This window comes from Mchenga conophoros, linkage group LG23 (assembly GCF_057382185.1).
Source record: "Mchenga conophoros isolate Kocher_MC1m ecotype Shallow Benthic linkage group LG23, M_conophoros_male_GT1.1, whole genome shotgun sequence".
Lineage (NCBI taxonomy): Eukaryota > Metazoa > Chordata > Actinopteri > Cichliformes > Cichlidae > Mchenga > Mchenga conophoros.
Window position 1 is genome coordinate 46,067,996 of NC_140547.1, and position 20,342 is coordinate 46,088,337.

The 20,342-nt window shown below is 43.6% G+C and overlaps 2 protein-coding genes across 2 annotated transcripts in view; both read left to right on the forward strand.

Moving 5' to 3' along the window:
- Nucleotides 1–2,503: 2,503 nt before the first annotated feature.
- Nucleotides 2,504–20,342, forward strand: part of LOC146548142 (ribonuclease inhibitor-like) — a 74,807-nt gene continuing 56,968 nt past the window's right edge. Inside the window, exons 1-3 of the mRNA XM_085265030.1 lie at nucleotides 2,504–2,568; nucleotides 3,015–3,194; nucleotides 4,534–4,734. Coding sequence (XP_085121156.1) covers nucleotides 2,504–2,568; nucleotides 3,015–3,194; nucleotides 4,534–4,734 — 446 coding nt within the window. The remainder of the gene's footprint in view (nucleotides 2,569–3,014; nucleotides 3,195–4,533; nucleotides 4,735–20,342) is intronic.
- Nucleotides 6,790–11,505, forward strand: LOC146548143 (ribonuclease inhibitor-like). The gene is made up of 4 exons (XM_085263805.1): nucleotides 6,790–6,806; nucleotides 6,842–7,018; nucleotides 9,394–9,567; nucleotides 11,385–11,505. The coding sequence occupies exons 1-4, from the start codon at nucleotides 6,790–6,792 to the stop codon at nucleotides 11,503–11,505; spliced, it is 489 nt and encodes a 162-aa protein (XP_085119931.1).

Below are 20,342 nucleotides of genomic sequence, written 5' to 3' on the forward strand. Positions count from 1 at the left end.
TGAAGAGAGAGGCTGGCGCAGTGGTGTGGCTCTGGATTCCAGACTGACTACAGGTGAGGTTGTGGGGGTGTGAGCAGACACTGTGGTGTCGAATCTATTGAAAAACAGATTCGCGTTGGTGGTTCTTTGTGTCCGGGGATGGGCGTCAAGGTACACACCGGCTCACTCTTTGGCGGCCGCTTATCGGGGCCTGGAGCTTGGGGCTCGCTCGGGCCACTTCGGAGGTGGGGTGCCCCCGACCTCTCGGCCTGGGGCTCGGTCACTCAGGCACAGCTGGCTGCCGGCGGAGCTCACGGGCGCGTCACTGCAACTCCCCCTGGCTTCTGCTCCACGGCTGCTGGGTGAGCCCTCATCTGGGACTCTCCTCAGCTCTTTCCGGGACAGTGGCGCGGCTGCCCCTCTGTTGGTCTTCCTTGGTCTCTTGTGTTCTGGGGGCCTCTGGATGTCTGGAGTTTTGATCTCCTCCATACCTGCTTCATGCCCTGGAGGACGGGGCTGTGGCCCCCCCACACCCTCTAGCAGATCATTACATGAAGGAACCTTTTAAAAACAAGCGCGTCCATGCTCACAGGTGTACACACGGGTGATCACACCCACAAACTACACCCTTTTTGGCTCCTACCTCAAAGCACACTGTGTTCTGCTGATCTTATGTGCTGCACAATAATGTTTAATATTTAGTATTTACTGTCATATTCCCATATATCATTGTGATGTTGTTTATTCTATTACTCTTGTTTTCTTCTGCTTGTTCTCTTTTTTCTTTCTCAACAGGTGATCCAGGTGATTGATATATGCATTTTTTTTTCTGCCCATTCTGTTGGTTTTTGTTTTTTGCCCTTCTCCCCCGTCCCTCTTCTCAGCTGTTTCTCTTTCCCTCTTTCTTTCTCCCCTTCTTTCCCCCAGTCAAGTCTGTCCCGTATTCAGCAAGTGAAAATAAAATAAACAATAAAAGGTGAATCAAATGGACCATTACGGCAAGGCTGGGATGGTCAGTTTGGTAAAGTAAATCCGTTGGGCATCTTTCTTTGCCTTTAGACAACAATTCTGATGGCAAAAGAGCCAAACGGGACAGGCAAAACCCCCCCCAAAAAAACAGAAAAACAGATTCAACTCGTTGGCTCTATTCTCACCTCCCTCAGCTCCCCTGCTGTTGGTTGGCCTGAATCCAGTGATGGTCTTCATGCCCCTCCACACCTCTCTCATGCTGTTCTGCTGGAGTTTCCACTCCAGCTTCCTTCTGTAATTGTCCTTAGCCTCTCTGATCTTGTCCTTTAGTAACACCTGGACCTTCCTCACCTCCTCTGAAAGCCCTCTTCTTGTTGTTGAGGAGGGCTTTGATGGGCTTTAATCAACTGCGCCAGAGGCTCAATACTTATATCGAACAGCAGGGGCGACAGTGAGCATCCTTGTCTACACCCACGTTCCAGTGGAAATCTGGCTGATATTGTTCCATTTACCCGTACAGCCGCCATTGGGTTGGAATAAAGAATCTGTATCCACTTAATTAAGTTTGGCCCAAATTTGAATCTTTCAAGTGTTTGGCCCAAGTACTGCCAGGAAACCCTGTCGAATGCTTTTTGCGCATCAAGAGACAGAATCATTGTTTCTTCTTGTTTGGTCTTGTACAAGGACATTAAGTTCAACAATCTACGAACATTGTCCCCATGGTGCCTTCCTGCAATGAACCCCGTTTGATCTGGATTTATAACCTGTGTAATAATTTTACTAACTCTTTTGGCTAAAATCGTGGTGAGAATGCGCAAATCAGTATTAAGTAATGAGATTGGCCTGTATGATTGACAGTTTGTGGGGTCCTTGCCCTCTTTATGGATTACGACAATTGTAGCATCGTTCCAGGACGGCACCATAGTCCCAGTCTCCAGAGCGCAGTGGTAAGCTTTCAGTGATAAGGGTGCGACTTTGTCCTTAAGTTTTTTTATAGAATTCGTTAATAAAACCATCAGGGCCAGGACTGTTTTTAGTTTTAAGGTTTGAAATCACCTGTAAAATTTCTTGTTGTCGAATTGGTTCATCAAACTCCTTTGCTACAGACTCTGACAGTGTTTTTAAATTGATCTTTTCTAAGAAATCAGATAGTGTATTGTTATCTTTACATGTATCTGAATTTTTATATAATGACTCGAAAAAATTGGCAAAACAACTTGCAATTTGATTTGGTTTAGTAATTAGGGTTTGATCTGACTTCAACTTTTGGACCATATTACAAGTTTGCTGTTTCCTGAGTCTTATTGCCAGCAATCTACTAGCCCTACTACCCTGTTCATAGTACTTTTGTTTAGTGAATCTGAAATTGCCCTCAATTTTCTCGTTTATTAAACTATTAAGATCACTACGTAACATTTTAAGATCGGAAAGCAAATTGGCTGTCTGTGCTTTTTTGTGTTGTTGCTCTAGGTGTTTTATTTTGGCCTCCAATTCACACCGCCTAGCCTCTTTTCTTTTCTTCCTGGCACTTGCAAATTATATTATGCGACCTCTAATGTATGCCTTGGTGCAATCCCAGAGGGTTAAAGGCGATATTTTCGGAGTTGTGTTCAACTCCAAGTAAGTATTTAGTTCAGTATGTATGAACTCACAAAACTGCCAGTCATTTAGGAGTGAGGCATTTAATCGCCAGACTTTAATGTTCTTGATGCTCCTGTACCATCTCTGTGTCATCCTCCTCGCTCCCTCTTTGCACTCACAGTCTTTGTGCATCATTAACACTCACATGAGGAAAACCAAAGTTTTACTGGGCAGAAGATGATCATCAGTGACGCTGTCTTTAAAACACTCTTGTTAGAAATGTTCGACTTTAATGTGAAACATTCAGAGTTTTTTCTCTTGTTTGTGTTTGTTTGAAGCTGCTTCCTGTTGGCTTCAGCTGTTTGGAGTTTCCATTTTCTAAACTTCTACATTCTGAACCTTCTTCAGCTCTGAACAGATGATGAAACACTGAATGATTTCAAGCACTTTGTCTAATAAACTTACATCTTTCATTCTTTATACAGATTGATGGGCTGTGGTTTGTCAGATATTGGCCTTGATTATCTGGCAGCAGCACTGAAGTCCAACCCCTCGTATCCCACAGAGGTGGACCTGAGTGGAACCTACAGCAACCTGAAGGACACAGGAGTGAAGCATCTGTGTGGTTTCCTGGAGAGTCCACGATGTCGATTTGAAACTCTGAGGTCAGTCAGCATGTTTTAGTTGTGCTGAGATGAATATGATGTGAAAGTTGTGCTGACACTAAACTGCAGACATCAGGCTGATATTATACTGATCCACACTGAGGATCTTCATGGTAAAGTCTGTTTTCTTCTTCTCTGGTTTAGTCCATTGACTGCAGCAGAACAATGTTCACATTTCAAACAGTGATGCTCAACGTATGGCCCGCGGCCCACACGCGGCCTGCCCACCTTTCCTGATTCAGAGAGAGGGGACCCTGATTAACTGTGTAGCTTCTTCCTCACACTTCTAAGTATCAGACACAACAATGAATAATCCACAGCTGACTGTCTTTAGCAGGTCAAAGGTCACGGCACACAGCACTCTGTGAAACAGTTTGGAGCAGGAATTCTTGCACATTTACAAACTGACACTGCTGCACGGCATGCTGGGTAATGCTAGCTGCTCAGGTATGGGCGTGCTAACGGCTGTGAGGCTCCGTGGCTGCAGAACACCGAAGAAGAGAAAAGAGAGGTGGAGGATGAAGAAAAGAGGCGGAGATGAAGCAGAAGTTTAGCTCCAGAGAGGAGCTGTGTCTGTGTGGGCGGGGCTCAGGCAGCTCCGCCCACACAGTGACAGTGAAGCAGGTGAAGAGTAATAAATGAAGACAGCAGACAGTATTTGATAAGCTGATGTACAAACATGTAGAATGATGGTGGCAGCTACAGAAACAGGTCCATACAGACTGAAGCGTGTCTCAGTCTGAATGTACACTGCTGTTATAAGAGCTGTGGAAACTCAGGTCAAAAGGACGTAACCACACTGCTGACAGTTCCAGGACAGTCACAGAGTTACAGCATCATTTGTGAACATAAAGACAGAAAGCTCATCCAAATCCTGGGATTAAAAGTCTGTCCTGGTGGTGTCCAGTCAAACACGTCTCTGTGAAAGCTTCAATCCAACAGGCTCCAAAGTCCTTCTGCTCATTTCCTCGCCGGGTTCTTGATGCTCCTGTACCATCTCTCTGTCATCCTCCTCGCTCCCTCTTTGCACTCACAGTCTTTGTGCATCATTAACACTCACATGAGGAAAACCAAAGTTTTACTGGGCAGAAGATGATCATCAGTGACGCTGTCTTTAAAACACTCTTGTTAGAAATGTGCGACTTTAATGTGAAACATTCAGAGTTTTTTCTCTTGTTGTGTTTGTTTGAAGCTGCTTCCTGTTGGCTTCAGCTGTTTGGAGTTTCCATTTTCTAAACTTCTACATTCTGAACCTTCTTCAGCTCTGAACAGATGATGAAACACTGAATGATTTCAAGCACTTTGTCTAATAAACTTACATCTTTCATTCTTTATACAGATTGAGGAGCTGTGGTTTGTCAGAGATCAGCTGTGATTATCTGGCAGCAGCACTGAAGTCCAACCCCTCCCATCTGAGAGAGCTGGACCTGAGTAATGACTCCTCCTGGTTTTCGACCAACAACAACAAGCTGCAGGATCCAGGAGTGAAGCATCTGTGTGGTTTCCTGGAGAGTCCAGGATGTAAACTTGAAACTCTGAGGTCAGTCAGCATGTTTTAGTTGTGCTGAGATGAATATGATGTGAAAGTTGTGCTGACACTAAACTGCAGACATCAGGCTGATATTATACTGATCCACACTGAGGATCTTCATGGTAAGGTCTGTTTTCTTCTTCTCTGGTTTAGTCCATTGACTGCAGCAGAACAATGTTCACATTTCAAACAGTGATACTCAACGTATGGCCCGCGGCCCACACGCGGCCTGCCCACCTTTCCTGATTCAGAGAGAGGGGACCCTGATTAACTGTGTAGCTTCTTTCTCACAGTTCTAAGTATCAGACACAACAATGAATAATCCACAGCTGACTGTCTTTAGCAGGTCAAAGGTCACGGCACACAGCAGACAGTCAGAAATATTCTAACTCTGATCATTTATCAGTTGTGACACTGTGAGACTTGATCAGAGGTGTGATCATCACAGCAGAGGCCTTTGTGTCAAAGTCACTGAGGATCAAACAGAAACACATGAAGCAGATTTTCCTCTTCTGGCTTTTTATAGCAGATAACCTTCAAAATATTCTGCAGTCGATCAAAAACTGAAGCAAACCATGAAGCAACATGTGAACATGAGCTGATGCTGCTGAAGTGAAGCAAAGTTACAGAGGTTTGATTACAGACACAGCTGAGAGTTTGTAATCTGTCATCATTTTAAAAAGTTTCCATGGAACAGCAGAAATGAGGCTTTACTGTCAGAGGCCGACAGCACTGAACACAACAGCAGACTGGTGGCTAATAAACAGTGAATGATGCAGAAACAGATGTTTGAAGCTGTTCTTGGAGTACACTGAGAGAGAGAGAGCTGTGCAGGCAGGAACAGCCAAAGTCAGAGAGAATTCATGAGCATATTGATCAAACGTGAAGCAGAGTTTGGATCTTCTTTTGCTGCTGCTTCACTCAGTTTTGGTTGGAGACAGATGAAACCTGCAGCTTCAGGATCTGTGAGCTGTCCACTTTCAGCCCCGACGGCGTGTCCGTGTACGTGCCGTCGAGTGAACGATCCACGCTCTGTGTTTCCATCTTTGTGTGTTTAGCTGCTCTCATTTACTGTTTTATCTGTTTGCTGCTTGTTGAAATAGTTTGTGAGCTTTAACCTGAGATTCTGGCAAAATACATTTATATTAAACATCGATTCAGGATTGAATGAATCAACATCGTTTTATTCAAATTAAAACCATTTAAATGGGAACATGAATTTTTTACAGCCGCCTCTAATGCTGGGTAATGTCAGCTGGTCCATGTGCAGCTGGCTGTGAGGCTCAGGGAGCGTCTACAAAGTGCAACACTGAAAGAACATCATCCATAAATATTGAGTAAGAACTGGACTCTCATACAGCGAGACTCAAATGCCTTTAAACATCAGCTTATCCTGCTGATCCAAGTCCAACACTGAGTTTGTAAAAACATGTTTGTCAATCATTTTGTTTGGTTTCTGAGGAAAAAGATTCAATAAGTTGCTGCTAATACACAACATTTCATCATATTTCCTCATAACCCTCTTTTGTCTGACCATTTGATCCCATTTGAATTTGCAATAAAGGATCCACAGAGTTTGGTGACAATAATGACAGTAGATGTTTGTGTGAAAGTGCTGGAAGCAAATGAGTGTGTGATGTTCTTTCAGTGTTGCACTTTGTAGACGCTCCCTGAGCACTGGTCTCACAGCCAGCTGCACATAGAGACCAGTGTTGTTAGTCCAGGTCAGAAGATGACTTGTTGGAATGAAAATGAGCTTGTAGTTTGTCTGCTTTAATAATGTGACTGGAAAAAGGTGTTGGACTTCAAATATGTCCATTTCTGTCACACTTCACCTTTAAAAGTGAAGCCATGTGGTTCCTGGAAGGAAAAACACGACTTTTTCAAGTCTTTGTCCTGTTTTTATGAGAAATGTACGACTTTAATGTGAAACATTCAGAGTTTTTTCTCTTGTTGTGTTTGTTTGAAGCTGCTTCCTGTTGGCTTCAGCTGTTTGGAGTTTCCATTTTCTAAACTTCTACATTCTGAACCTTCTTCAGCTCTGAACAGATGATGAAACACTGAATGATTTCAAGCACTTTGTCTAATAAACTTACATCTTTCATTCTTTATACAGATTGAAGAGCTGTGGTTTGTCAGAGATCAGCTGTGATTATCTGGCAGCAGCACTGAAGTCCAACCCCTCCCATCTGAGACAGCTGGACCTGAGCTCCAACAACAAGCTGCAGGATCCAGGAGTGAAGCATCTGTGTGGTTTCCTGGAGAGCCCAGGATGTAAACTTGAAACTCTGAGGTCAGTCAGCATGTTTTAGTTGTGCTGAGATGAATATGATGTGAAAGTTGTGCTGACACTAAACTGCAGACATCAGGCTGATATTATACTGATCCACACTGAGGATCTTCATGGTAAAGTCTGTTTTCTTCTTCTCTGGTTTAGTCCATTGACTGCAGCAGAACAATGTTCACATTTCAAACCTTCAAAGAAGAAGAAAAATCCTCCACTGGAAAATTCACTGTGAAACTCTCAAACTCTTCATTGCACCTTAAAGTCTGTCTGACACTGAAATCCAAAGCAAAATGTGCGTTTGCTTTACAGACAGCAGTCCAACACAAACATACACACATCATCCAAAACACAGTCCAACATCCAAATCTCCTCCACTGCCAGCATGAATGATGGGAAAGAGAAGGAGGAACACTCTGACATTCAGGTTTAGAATGAGTTTCATCAAGCAGACTGTGAAGATCAAAGCTGCATTAGAAAGCTTACATGAATGAATGAGTGGACAGAAGTGGACAGAGATCATCTGAAGCACTTCAAAGGCTTTAAATCAGCACATTTCTCTTTATTCTTTATCAACTCTGTTAGTTTCTCTCAGTTTTCTGTGGAATGAAGCTAACAGCAGGCTAATAAGATGCTGACCAATAGGTTTCTATTAAAGGTTGTAATTTGTATATGAAAAAGTGCTTTGGCTCAGCAGGGATCAGCTTACAGGTAGAATACAGCTGCTGGATGGGATTAGCATGTCATAGCTATCTACCAAACTGCTAACTGGGGGATTTCAGGCCATCTATGGATCATTTTTGCTAACTGTTTATTCAGCTTAGGCTCACAGGGCTGCAGCCTGTGCCCTAGCTGTCATAGGGCAAGAGGCGTGGTCCACCTGCACAGGTGAGCAGTCCATCACAGGGCCAACAGAGAGCGACAGAGAAGCACTCCCTCACATCCACACCTACAGCCAATGTAGAAGCACCAATGAACCTAAGCAGCATTTCATTGGACTGTGGGAGAACATCCAACCTCCACAGAAAGGCCCAGCTGACCAACAAGCTTCAACCTACAACCTTCTTGCTCTAAGGCACTAGTGCTAACCACTTTTGCCCATTTCAGCCCAAATCCTGCATCTTCCTGTTTCTGACTCCAGGCCAGCTCCACTAACACTTTCTCATCAGACACTGCCACCTAGTGGAGGAAGTCTTAGTTCCATTTGAAGCTTCAGATTACAGTTAGTTCCTTTACAAAGAGGTGGAGGTGGTGGGGCCACAGCACCATCATCACTGAGTGCCATAGGACACTTAACCTTTGTTTCCATATGCTGGGAACTTCCTGTTGTTCCAAGGAGGACTGGAAAATGTGTGAAAATCTCCCAGTCAGTTCCTCACAGCACACTTCAATCATTTCCCTCCCACAGCATCAGGACCAGGGCTTTTTCTCTCTTTGGTCCCACTAAGAGATTTCCACACAAACACCTCATCAGTGGGACTCTCAGAGCTACCAGCCCTTTGCTACAATCACAAAGCTCTTCATTGAAATCAATGATATCAAAGCTGGAATCAAATGAGTCCAAGTCTTCTGCTGATTCAGCATCACATTCATCTTTGCTCCTTGTTCTGCATCCCCACCATGGACTTCATTCCTTTCCAAGCCAGCCTTGAGTGTCCTTTATTCAGCTCATCCTCTGCTTTACTTTTACACCTGATTTTAGCTGCTTTATCTCTCTTTCAACAGGTTTCTGTGCCTCAATCTTTTTCTTCTCTCCCTCATAACAAGACAGCTTCTTCTGCCTGAGAACATGTTGGAGTGATTTACTAATCCAGGGCTGCTTATTGGGGAAAATACTTCCTGTTTCCAAAGTAATCCCCATTTTTCCCAGAAAGAAATGTCAGTAGAAATCGATGATCTAAGTGAGAACATGAGCCTTTCAAAAGTCCCAGTGGGTGCAGTCAAAGCAGTCCCTCAGTCCCAGTATAGAGTCTTTGGTCCAGACTGGAACAACTGTGTGCCCAGTTTGAGCTCTCTTCAGTGCTGTGACCTGACAGACCCAGAGGGGCCATCACATCACATTTAGAAGCTCCCCTGATGGAGCCACAACACATGTCCAATACTTAGTCTGTCTTGTTGGACCAACTGGAAGAAATGATTCAAGGACTTAGTCACAGAACAGAGATTCAAATCTCCAAAATCCAACTGGCTGCATCAGGACATATAGTCTGAAACTCTGCACAGTTTCCTGTTTGAAGCTGCTTCCTGTTGGCTTCAGCTGTTTGGAGTTTCCATTTTCTAAACTTCTACATTCTGAACCTTCTTCAGCTCTGAACAGATGATGAAACACTGAATGATTTCAAGCACTTTGTCTAATAAACTTACATCTTTCATTCTTTATACAGATTGTGGGACTGTGGTTTGTCAGAGATCAGCTGTGATTATCTGGCAGCAGCACTGAAGTCCAACCCCTCCCATCTGAGAGTGCTGGACCTGAGATACAACTACCTGAAGGATCCAGATGTGAAGCAGCTGTCTGATCTTCAGCAGAGTCCAGACTACAGACTGGAGACTCTGAGGTCAGTAGAGTGATGGAGTGAGTGGGTGGTGCTGTCAGCAGTATTGTACTAAACACAGTCAGTATGAAACAAAGATCCAGTGTTTCCTGTAAAGCTGCAGCTTCTCAGTGAAGCTGTGAGAGGAGAACGGTGACAGGCTTCAGGATTGGACACAAACACTTCCTGTTTCTCACCTTTATGGTCACCATAGTAACGGCTGACACGCTCTGATCAAACACTGTCAACAGCCAATCAGCTCTCTGAACAAAGCAGCACGCAGACCAATGACTGCATTGATTTCCAAGTTTAAAGCAGTGAAGAACACAGTCTGTAGGTGAGGAAGAATTTAGTGAGAGCAGATGTTTGGATGGAATTCCTCCAGTTAACAGCTGGAACCGTCCATCTGGATTGTTGGGCTTGTTGTTGGGGTTCCTACAGAGCTCAGAGTGGACACACCAAGGTTCTTCTAATGAATGAAAGTCCAAACTCAAACTAGGAGGGAAAAACATTTTCAGCAACTTCAATAAAAATCCAAAGATTAGAAAAAGTGAAGCAACAATGAGTCCTAGTACAGTCCCAGCACTGACGTCCCTGCTGCTCTTTATACTGGATGTGCTGCATCACTGACTGACAGCTGATGAAGAGTCTCTGGAAACACTCGTTTATCTCCTCTGCTCTTCCTCCTTCTCTCTGCAGGTGGAGGTTGTGGCATTAAACAGGACGGTGTGTGTGCTGAGAGAGGAGCAGCTGTGTCCTGATGATCCAGAGAGGTTGAAGCAGCAGCAGCTTGTGTGTAGAGACGCTCTGACTGGGCCATGTTACTGGGAGGTGGAGAGGAGAGCTTCATCCAGCAGTGACTGACAGAGGAATGAAGTGCAGATGACTGTCAGTGCTGCAGAGTGAACTGCTCTGAGAACAGCTCCACTGTCAGACACAATGTAGAGTCCAGCATCAGCCCTGTGTGTCCCTCTGGATCTGACAGAGGATCATCAGTGTATCTGGACTGCTCTGCTGCTGCTCTGTCCTTCTACAGTCTCTGCACAGTCTCTGTCTCACTCTGGAAAGATTTTACAACTTGTTGTAATTACAGAACGTTAATATAATATTCAAACATGTGATCTTCTCTTTATTTCTGAATCTTTACCAAATAAAGAAAAACCAAACTAACAAACAGAAGCTGTCGTGTCCTTTTTCACCACATCTGTGAATCTTTTCTGTGTTTTTCCTCTTTTCCTCCTTCCTGCAGCTCCATCTTCATCATTCTGTGTCCAGTATATGTGAACACGTCCAAAGCATCTGAGCCTCATGTTACCCGTTTGTGTGAGTTACGCCTGTCGTTGTGTTGTGGTGTATAAATAAGGGGCAGGAGACAGCGCTGGATCTCTGAGTTCTTTACTCTCAATTTCTGCAACATCTGCAATATCTAGAAATGCAAACCTGTGAGCTGTGTGTGTTGTGCGTCTGCTCGGCCACCTCTCCTCCGGCCGTGCTGGAAGCAGCTGTGCGTTTGACAGTTTTATCGACTCGACAATAATCGAACAAATTAAATGTTCAAAAATATCAACTTAAGCACTTCAAAGTCAACAAAAAGCTTAAAACAATGAAATAATATTTCACTGAAAAAACAACAGCTCATAAGAACGATACACAAAATAATACAGAAACAAACAAATAAAAGTTATTAACCAGGATCCATGTTTTTGTCACAAACACTGAATCAGCTGATTCACTCTTTATGTTTCTGAGTTTGTTTTGTGATTATAGTTCTGGTTTCTGTTTCTGTGTCTTCACTGTGTCCCACGTCTCCTTACTTTGGACTGTCTGTCCTGTCACTGAAGGTGTCTGCCCGACAAGGACGTGGTGCTGAATGCATCCAGACCCCTGCTGACTGTCTTTGCAGCTTCGGTCAAAGGTACAGTGTCCACTGTGACCCTGAGAGCAGGACACAGCCAGAGGTGAGTCAGCAGTTACAAACTAAATGCTGCTGACATGAATCAAACTGCTGGATAACCCACTGCTCATGAAAATGGCACCTTTCTCTTGCTTTTTGAGATTACTGAGAATATTTGAATTGTGACTCAGATGGCAGATCCAGGCTCTCAGCCTCCAGCTGAAACTTCCAGTCCTCCCCCAGCCAGAAGCTCTGATGCTGGGCTGAGAGACTTTGATCCTTCCCTGGATCCAGAAATCCAGGAGGGAGAAGGAGAACAGGACCTCCTTCCTGATCTGGAGAGGCCTGAGGGAAAGAAAGATGGAGCAGACAGAGCTTTGAACAAATCCAAACCTCCTGAGCTTCACCTCCACAAAGGTGCAGACACTGATGCACAGATTCACATGTGACACCTGCAGCGTCCAGCTTGTGCCGCTGACATTATCTCCACTCTGATACAAGCCTCATTCACTCGCTCACACACGTTCATACAATCACCTTTTCCTCACAGTCACACACATGAATGTAATGAGGGGAACTCGGGCTTCACTGTCATTCCTCAGGATCCTTTGATATGCAGACTGGAGGCTCTGTGGATGAAACCACCGACTGTCTGAACCACTCTGAAGTGTTCATGATGGACTTCATCCTGATTAACACTACAATACTTGTTAGAGGCCTTTTATATGTAATAATATTCTTTTCCATTAAAGCTCTGAACATTCTCACTCTTTCTTGACCAGGTGTGACAGGTGAAGGACACCGGCGAATAGGAGGACAGAAGCTGAGAGCCATTAGTCACATGACTTCAGCTGCTGCTGCCTCACCAACCACTGGCCCCTCGGTGAGTCTAGAGTTACAGCAGTGACCACAGGAAGTGCACACGTGTGATCTAAAGCTACATGTGGGCCTGTGACCATCAGTCTTCTCACTGTGGTAGATGGGTTTGTGAGTCCCTGTGATGCTGGGAGTGTCCAGGACAGTCGCTCCTGATCGGGTCTCTCATGGAAAGCTGGTCCCAGGAATTCCTGGAAAATTCCTCCACAAAAGAGAACTGGGAACATAAGTGCAGAGTGACAGAGGTGCTCAGCAGCCCTGCTGTTATATGGGAATAGAACCAGAATAGTCGGCAACCACTTGAGTTAAGTTAGCCAAAGAGATGCGACTCAGACTGACTTCATCATGTTGGCAACGTGTCTGCATTGATAAATTCCAGTTATTGACAAATCAGAGAATAATTCCAGTCATTCAGAGACAGATTGTGATTGTTTGGAGGATGTAATCGTTTCCCTTCAGGGAGCGTGTTGGACGCTCAGTGTCCGGGTGATTAGCTGATGCAACTACTTAGAATCAGTTTGTGAATATGAAGAAAATCAGTGCAGTCACTGGACAAACTCTGATTCTTCCTAGTTTCACTCTTGTTTCAGTCCAGTGTGACTGAGGTGGTAAAAAATGATCTGACTTTTAGCCACACAGCTGTCTGCTAGAGAAAAAGCCTTTGTGCACAACTTTCTTAAAGGCAAACGGCACCATGTTCACTGCAGCTGCAGCAAACGCAGCAAAGAGTGAAAGTTGGACTGAGAATGTTGTGACTGTTTCATGAGAAAGAGCAGGAAAACAAGCATCACACACCCAGACACAGTGCTGGGATTAGAATTAGACTTTAGAGCCAAATGTAGGACAAAAGCTTTAATATGAAAGAGGAAAACCCAACAACAGCCAGAGCATGAAGCTCAAATCTATACCAATCACCAAGAAAGCTGACAGGCCTGTGACACGTCAGAGACGCCGTTCAAATCATAAAGAAGTTGGTTTATTGACAAAATGTAAAAAACCAAAAGAATCAAGTCAACCTTCAGTTTCGAGCGAGTAGACCAATCAGGCACAGCAGCAGCTCTAGAATAAGCAACAATTTGATGTATTACAAACAACCTTTCATATACACACATACATATGGCTCATATGCTGTTTAAAAAGGCCTCAAAGACCCAACAGATTACACAAAGTACAAAAACACTTTCATTCAGACAACAGTCAGCTGTGCACGAGACAGAGAGCCGACTACAGTTAGTAACATGGACTCACTTTGTTTCAGACACGACACAAAGTAACACAAAGCCACAAAGAGCAGAAACATCAAAAAGGAGGCAGAGCAGCAGCAACTCTCCATGAGCTGTGAGGCTAACAGCCACCCACACTTCCTGTGATGCATAATGAAAACAACATTAACCTGAAGGATGATAACAACAGAAAGAAGTCTAAGCTAACGTTACACAGCGCTCACACAGCGCTGACTGTACAGGCCTCACACAGCTACGACCTGCATCCACAACACCTGATTCTACTGAACACAAACAAGTTAATGATATATGAGCAATCCAGGGAAGGCTTCCAGGAAGGTGAGGATCCAAAGACAGCTCTACAACAGCATCAGTCAGCAACAATGTTACTAATCACTGACTCTTTCATCCTTTTATACTCAATCAAAAAGTGCTGTGTTCACATTTGTTTCTGCTGAAATCCAGAGACTGAAAATGCGTCTTTTTAAAGTTTGAATAAACTGACTGAACTTCTCACGAGTCCAACCGTGAGGAACACTTCCCCCCATGACACATCACAGGAGAACGTCTCAGTGGAGGGGGGACAGTAGCTCAGTTTAGGCAGTCACACTCAGAATCGATGCCTCCAGTCAGGGTCAAACGTGGTCCTCAGAAACCTGCAGATGTTTGGGCCAAGCTCTCACTGGTCTCTGCGTCTGTAGACTGAGCTGATGTTTCTCCAGGTGTCTGGTAAAAGGACGATGCTGCTGTCCAATGAGGCGAGGAGAGAAGTAGCCAAACAGGCGAGAGCCGTGAAGGAGGAACGGCGGGCAGCTCTGGATGCCCGACATAAATACCTGATGAGCAGGCTGGCCGACGCCGGCAGCCTGGAGGAGGCGGCGGTGGAAGACGCCATCGTCTCTGATGACAGAGTAAGTTCAGAGACGTGATCCTTCCTCAGAGTTGAACCTTTGAGTCATTAATGTCTGATTCTTCCAGTTCAGTCTGATCCATGAATTCTTTGCTGCAAACGGATCCAAGAAGCTGATTTTCTTCTATCAGGATGTCAAACAGGTAACTTTGATCACATTTCAATGACTGACACATGAAGGTCTAACCGCTCTTCATAATCTGCTGTCCTGTTTGTTGCAGCGTACTTTGTATTCATATCTTTTAATATCTGCCTTTCTCCCAGAGTCTGTCCTCCCGTCAGTCTTCCTTTGTGGACGCATCAAACTCAGCTGTGGCTCAGAGGAAACTCTTCCTCACTACGGGGAACTCTGAGGTTGGCTTCAGCTTTTTATGTTTAGTTCATGTGAGAATCACAGAAAAATGCTGATATGAGTGGAAGCTTCTGCTGGGAAATTGGCAAAGAGCAGATTATTGAACTGCGAGGCAGACAGTTCATTTCAGTGATGCCAGTTTATTAGAAACGAGGACTGTGGGGCTGCTGGAAGTCAGGACGGCCGTTCTCTGGATAAACCTGACAGCTGAGGTGGAGAGCAGGATTTATCCACAGACGGCTTCTTCCAAGCAAATGTCCTGAACACACCTGAGCTGAGGGTTACACAGTGTGTCCTGTGTGATCTCTGCTTTATGGTGGTTGAATCTCACAAATGTGACCATCAGACCTGACGACTTATTTGTGATGTTTTAATTAAAAATATCCTGGGTGAGGTGTTTGGGGCATGTCCCATGAGGAGGAGTCTCCAGGGCAGACCCAGGACACACTAGAGAGGTTATATCTCTCAGCAGGCCTGGGAATGCCTCAGTATTGTCCTGGATATGATGGAGGAAGTGGTTGTTTAGGGAGGTCTGGGATTCTCTGCTTAGACTGCTGCACCTGTGACCCGGGACCAGATAAACAGGAAATGGATGTTTGAAATTCAAAGAAATCCTCTTTTAATAATGAGGAAAAAAGACAGCAGGAGATCCATCGCAACTAACAAAACACTTCAAACACATCAGTGCATCAACTTTAATCAACTTCATTTGGTTCAAATGAAGGAATCTAACAAAGCACTCACTAAAATGAAACACCAGTTAGTTTCCCGAGCTCAACAGGTCGAACACCTGAGTTTGGTTTGCGGTGCAGTTTTTATTTCTTCTAGATAACTTGGGTTATTTGCACAGGAAGGTTTTTTAAATGTATTTCTTAAGTACGATCTTATATGGGGGTTGATTTTATAGCATAACAGAATAATGTAATAACTCTAATAGAGTATAAAACATTTGCAGAATGAAGTACAAGGTGAAGAAAAGTCAGAACGGCCCTGTTTGAAAATACAGTCTCAGAAGGTCAGAGATGGACAAATTCAGCTACAGAAACATGTGGCCATTTTTTTAAAGCCATAGAGCATATTACAGACGACACAAAGAGCAAACACTGTGAACTTCTAACCACAGACCTCACACAGCTCACACACGTCAGAGTGAAGCTGTCATTTCCTGAAGCTTCCACACAAGAGAACTGGCAACAAGGTGGAGTCCTCATGGATCACTAGCAGAGAAATGTGGGTGGGTGCCAGACCACATGGACTCGACTCACTTTCTTTCATACAAAGGAGCAGACTAATGCTGTCATCCTTAAAGACTAACTAGAAACAAGCAGTGCGCTCGCATCGACTCGACTTGTTTTGCAAGTTTGAAGTGAGATGGTACTTTGGAGTCAGCCTCCCGAGATGATGGCTGGCTGGTTTTTGAAAAAAATCTCATATTTATACAATGAGTAGCAGACTTTCCTGACTTGCAGAGGTCAACGTCCTCCTCAGTCATGCGCCATGAGTGGCACAGATACTATTCATCAAATAACTAACATGGCCTTGATTGTTACTCCAGAGACTTATCTGCGATGTAGCTTTATAGCATTTTCATTAGCAATCGTATGATTTGTGTTACAATGACCTTTGTGGACGGGCCCGGACCCCCAGGCCTCGTCCGTGACGCCGACGGTGAGCGCAACGTTTTTGTTTTCTTGCGCTTAAAATAACCTGATCAGCGTTCTGCGGACGGTTTGTTTACATTTCTCACATCTATGATTGTTCACACGGGTTGGACACGAGCAGAGAGGGCTTTCAAGATGAAAAAGCCAACGTGAAACTTTAACGGACGACAAAGTTTTTCAATCAAATCTCCGTCACACCCTTCCTTGACCTCATCACGTTATCCACCTTAGTCAAGGAACAGTGGTTCGGGAAAATATGCATTTGTTTTTTGGACCAGTTTAAAACGTATCTCAACTAGTGATGTGCGGATCGATACTGAAATATCGATTCCTCCGATACCCGTCATTGTGTCCGGCCCCTTGGCGTGCACACTCACAACAATGGCTGAGCGTAAACAGAGTCATGTGCAGACGTATTTTACCTCCACGAACAGCTGAGACGTGGTTTGCCATACATGTGGCAAGAATGTGAGGTGTTGTGGTAACACCGCTGACCTGGTCAAACACCTCAGAGTGAATCATATCACAGAATATGACGAGCGTATGTTGAGGCGAACTGAAGAGGAGGAGAGGGAGAGGTGCTGCCAGGGCGAGACAGACGTCTCTCACGGAGTCCTTTAATGCTGCAGGCAGGCAACAAATAGCCACAACTTCAGGTTTTTCATTTCTATATGATAATTCTGCATCATTAAGTGATAAGAACAAGTAATCTGATGTCCTGTGATCATTACGACGCTATAATTTGAGATAAAATAAAAGATAGAGTAAAAAAAATAAGTTTTTGTACAGAGTATCGTATCAGATCAGTATCGTCGATACCAGCCTGAATTTTACTTGGTATCGGATCGGAAAGGAAATCAGTGGAAATCAAATCCTGCTTCTACAGGTGTCCAGTTCATTCACTCTGACCCCTCCAGATAAGCGTTGCCAGTTCTCACTGTGCTGTAGATCACATTTTCTTGTGTTTGGGGTTATAACGGTTACTTTTGAGGTCTGTGTTATAAAGCAAGTTAATCCTGAATTTAACTGGAGAAGACAAATTCCCACTGCGTGGTGTAGTGCACAGCCAGGCATTCTTTACATTAGTTCGTTTGACAAAACCAAAAAGCCGAAAGTATTTACTTGGAGTTTGGTTTGATGAAATAAGTGCCAGAATCAGTGAATACAAATGATTCCAATGACATGAAAACTGGTGGAAGGACAAATCCCTCAAGAAAAGCACGACTAGCACATTAAGTTTGTTTGTAATCATCATCATCTCTAACACCATGCGCACAACAGTGATTTTGTTACAGAACACTAAGATAGTAAAATCTGGGAAATGATGATATTTCTTTCCAAAACTTCCTGTCTGGAAGACATTAAAGCTGCTGTGCCACCTGCAGCTTCTTTCAATCTATGTTATGTGAATATATCTTTTTTTTTGGGGTTTGAACATCCATTCAAACTCACTCTCTGCCTAGCAAGTCTCATTCCCTCATTTCCTTGGGGTCCAGCTTCACATACGTGGCACTGAGCCTTTTCCTTTGTCACCTCTTTCTGCTACATGCCTAGCCTCCCAGTTTCTTGGTCTATTTTCTTCATTTCGCTAACTACACTTCTTTTTCTTTGTAAATCTCTTCCTTCAAATACTTTCAAAATCACTTTTCTTTTTTCCCTTTCTTCTGTGCAGAGAAGACGTCAAACCCCTTCTTGGCAGTTTATCTCAATAAAGCTGTACTATCCCAGCCATCTGGTAAGTCTTCCCTACTACCCAGAGCCTGTTTATACTCCTGCATGTCTCTGCCTTCACTCACTTCCTCTTCTTGATGTCCAAACTCATCCTTCAAACTACCATTTGATGCTGCATAGCTGCATTCTCCCTGACACCTCCTTGTCTCCTGTCTTTTTGATTTCACCTTCTGCATAATATTTAGTTGCCCTGTGTGCAGCTTCCTCCACTTTCATATATTTCTACAAGTTCCTCCCTGTTCTTGAAGTATGTGTGCACCACGGCCATTTCCACTTGGAAAATCTGCCCCACATCTGTCTTTCTAGATTTCTCTCCTAAACACCACACCTACCCAACACCTCATAACCTCTGTTCCCTTCACCTAAATGTCCATTGAAGTCTGTGTCAATCACCACTGTAGTATGTGGTCTCTTGCACACAAAATGTGTCTACCCTCCACCTCCATAATATGAGTCCGCCAGCCCTCCCATTGCCAGTCAGAGTCCATAACAAGTCAAAAACATAAACAGCTCGAACGTATTATTTATTTAAAAGAGAGAGAGAGAGAGAGAGAGAGAGAGAGAGAGAGAGCTCAGTTGTCCTTGCTCTAGCATCAAGAGTCAGTGACTGGCTGTTCACTGCAGGCTCAGCAGTCCAATGGCCGATCAGCAACAAAACAAATAAAAAAATAAGACACGTTCTTGATTATGACAACAAACCACATCCAAAAAAATATGACAGCAACACTTTAAGTTTTGTGTGCATTCATCATGTGCAACTCTGCAGAAAGTCTCATGTCAAGGATGTGTGGACAGGGGGGCTATTAAAAAGTTCCAGTATACAGAATAGAAAACCATCAAATGAATGAAATAAAATCTGTTGTCACAGTGGTTTTTGAAGGAACGATTACTTCACAGATGGACAGCCTCATTATATTTTAGTTAAACCTGATGATACACACTTCACGTCACCCTAGTTACATGTTTTTATTTGCCATGTGTATGTTATCCAAGGGAGGGAAAAAATGAAAAAGAAAACTTTTGATGTGTCCAGACATTTCTTCACATCAGCTGCCAGCAACCAGTTTCAGCATGTACACCTGTTGCAGTAAGTGTGCTCATGCAGACCAACTATGCTGGTCCACTGTTCTTAATGGTGCTGCATGTTGAGAAAGAAGTGAAACAAATGTTTTGTTTAACAAGTCCACTAGTGTTAGAATAACTTGGCATTTCCAATCTGTTTCTGCTGTAGTTCAATGAAAGGTTTCAGTTACTTAAGTTTGAGAAAAAACCAAAAAACCAAATTGCGTTTACAATTGTAGTTTCATCTTGTTATAAGATATTTGAAATAAAAACAAACAAAAAACATGAACAAACAAACCACAAACAAACAAACCACAAACAAACAAACCACAAACAAACAAACCACAAACAAACAAACCACAAACAAACAAACCACTACATTTTCAGAAATATTTCTGCAGTCTGATTTACAAGTATAAACTTTCTGACCAAAACACCACAATTTCATCCCTCAAACAAGTTGTCAACTGTGTCAACGACCAATGAGGACATCACTGCTACACTTGATGATACTCACACCTTGAAAAAGTGCAAAGGTTTCCCAACAGGACTTCGACGGTTGGTCTTCTTGATCAAGCTATAATCTGTTCTCATCAAAACCACCATAAAACCAGTTTGACAGGATGATGCTGATAAATCCCTCTAGACCTTTTTGTGACAGTATTAAAAGCTTGCTGGAAATTCTCTGTACTCATATTTGTGCTCAGTATCTGTAGGAGCCATTTTTGTGTGGGTACCTCATGTATGCCACTAGGGGTCACCTTTTGTGTTACATATGGTGTGTCTATTTAAGGTAGATAGGTCATTAGCAGCAGGTGTGCTGTTGTTGGGAAGGAGCAAACAGATTGTGACCGCTGCGGTGTTATGTTAAATTGTGTTGGAATAAAGAATCTAAAGGACAAGATAAGTATGGTTTCAGTTATTGAACTAAGTTTAATACGTTTATTCATACCAGTGACATTGCATTAACCTGCCAACAAACAGCTTAGTGGCTTTAAATGTAGGCTTAGCCTCGACAGCATCTATAACACCATTAAAATGCAGTAATGGCCACACAAAAAATAAAACGTGACCATATTCAGTTTAAGCC

What these genes read in the sequence shown, in the direction of transcription:
- LOC146548143 (XM_085263805.1), top strand. An exon ending in TGTAAACTTGAAACTCTGAG is followed by an intron (nt 7,019 to 9,393) that starts GTCAGTCAGCAT and finishes TTCTTTATACAG; the next exon opens with ATTGTGGGACTGTGGTTTGT. An exon ending in TACAGACTGGAGACTCTGAG is followed by an intron (nt 9,568 to 11,384) that starts GTCAGTAGAGTG and finishes CTGTCACTGAAG; the next exon opens with GTGTCTGCCCGACAAGGACG.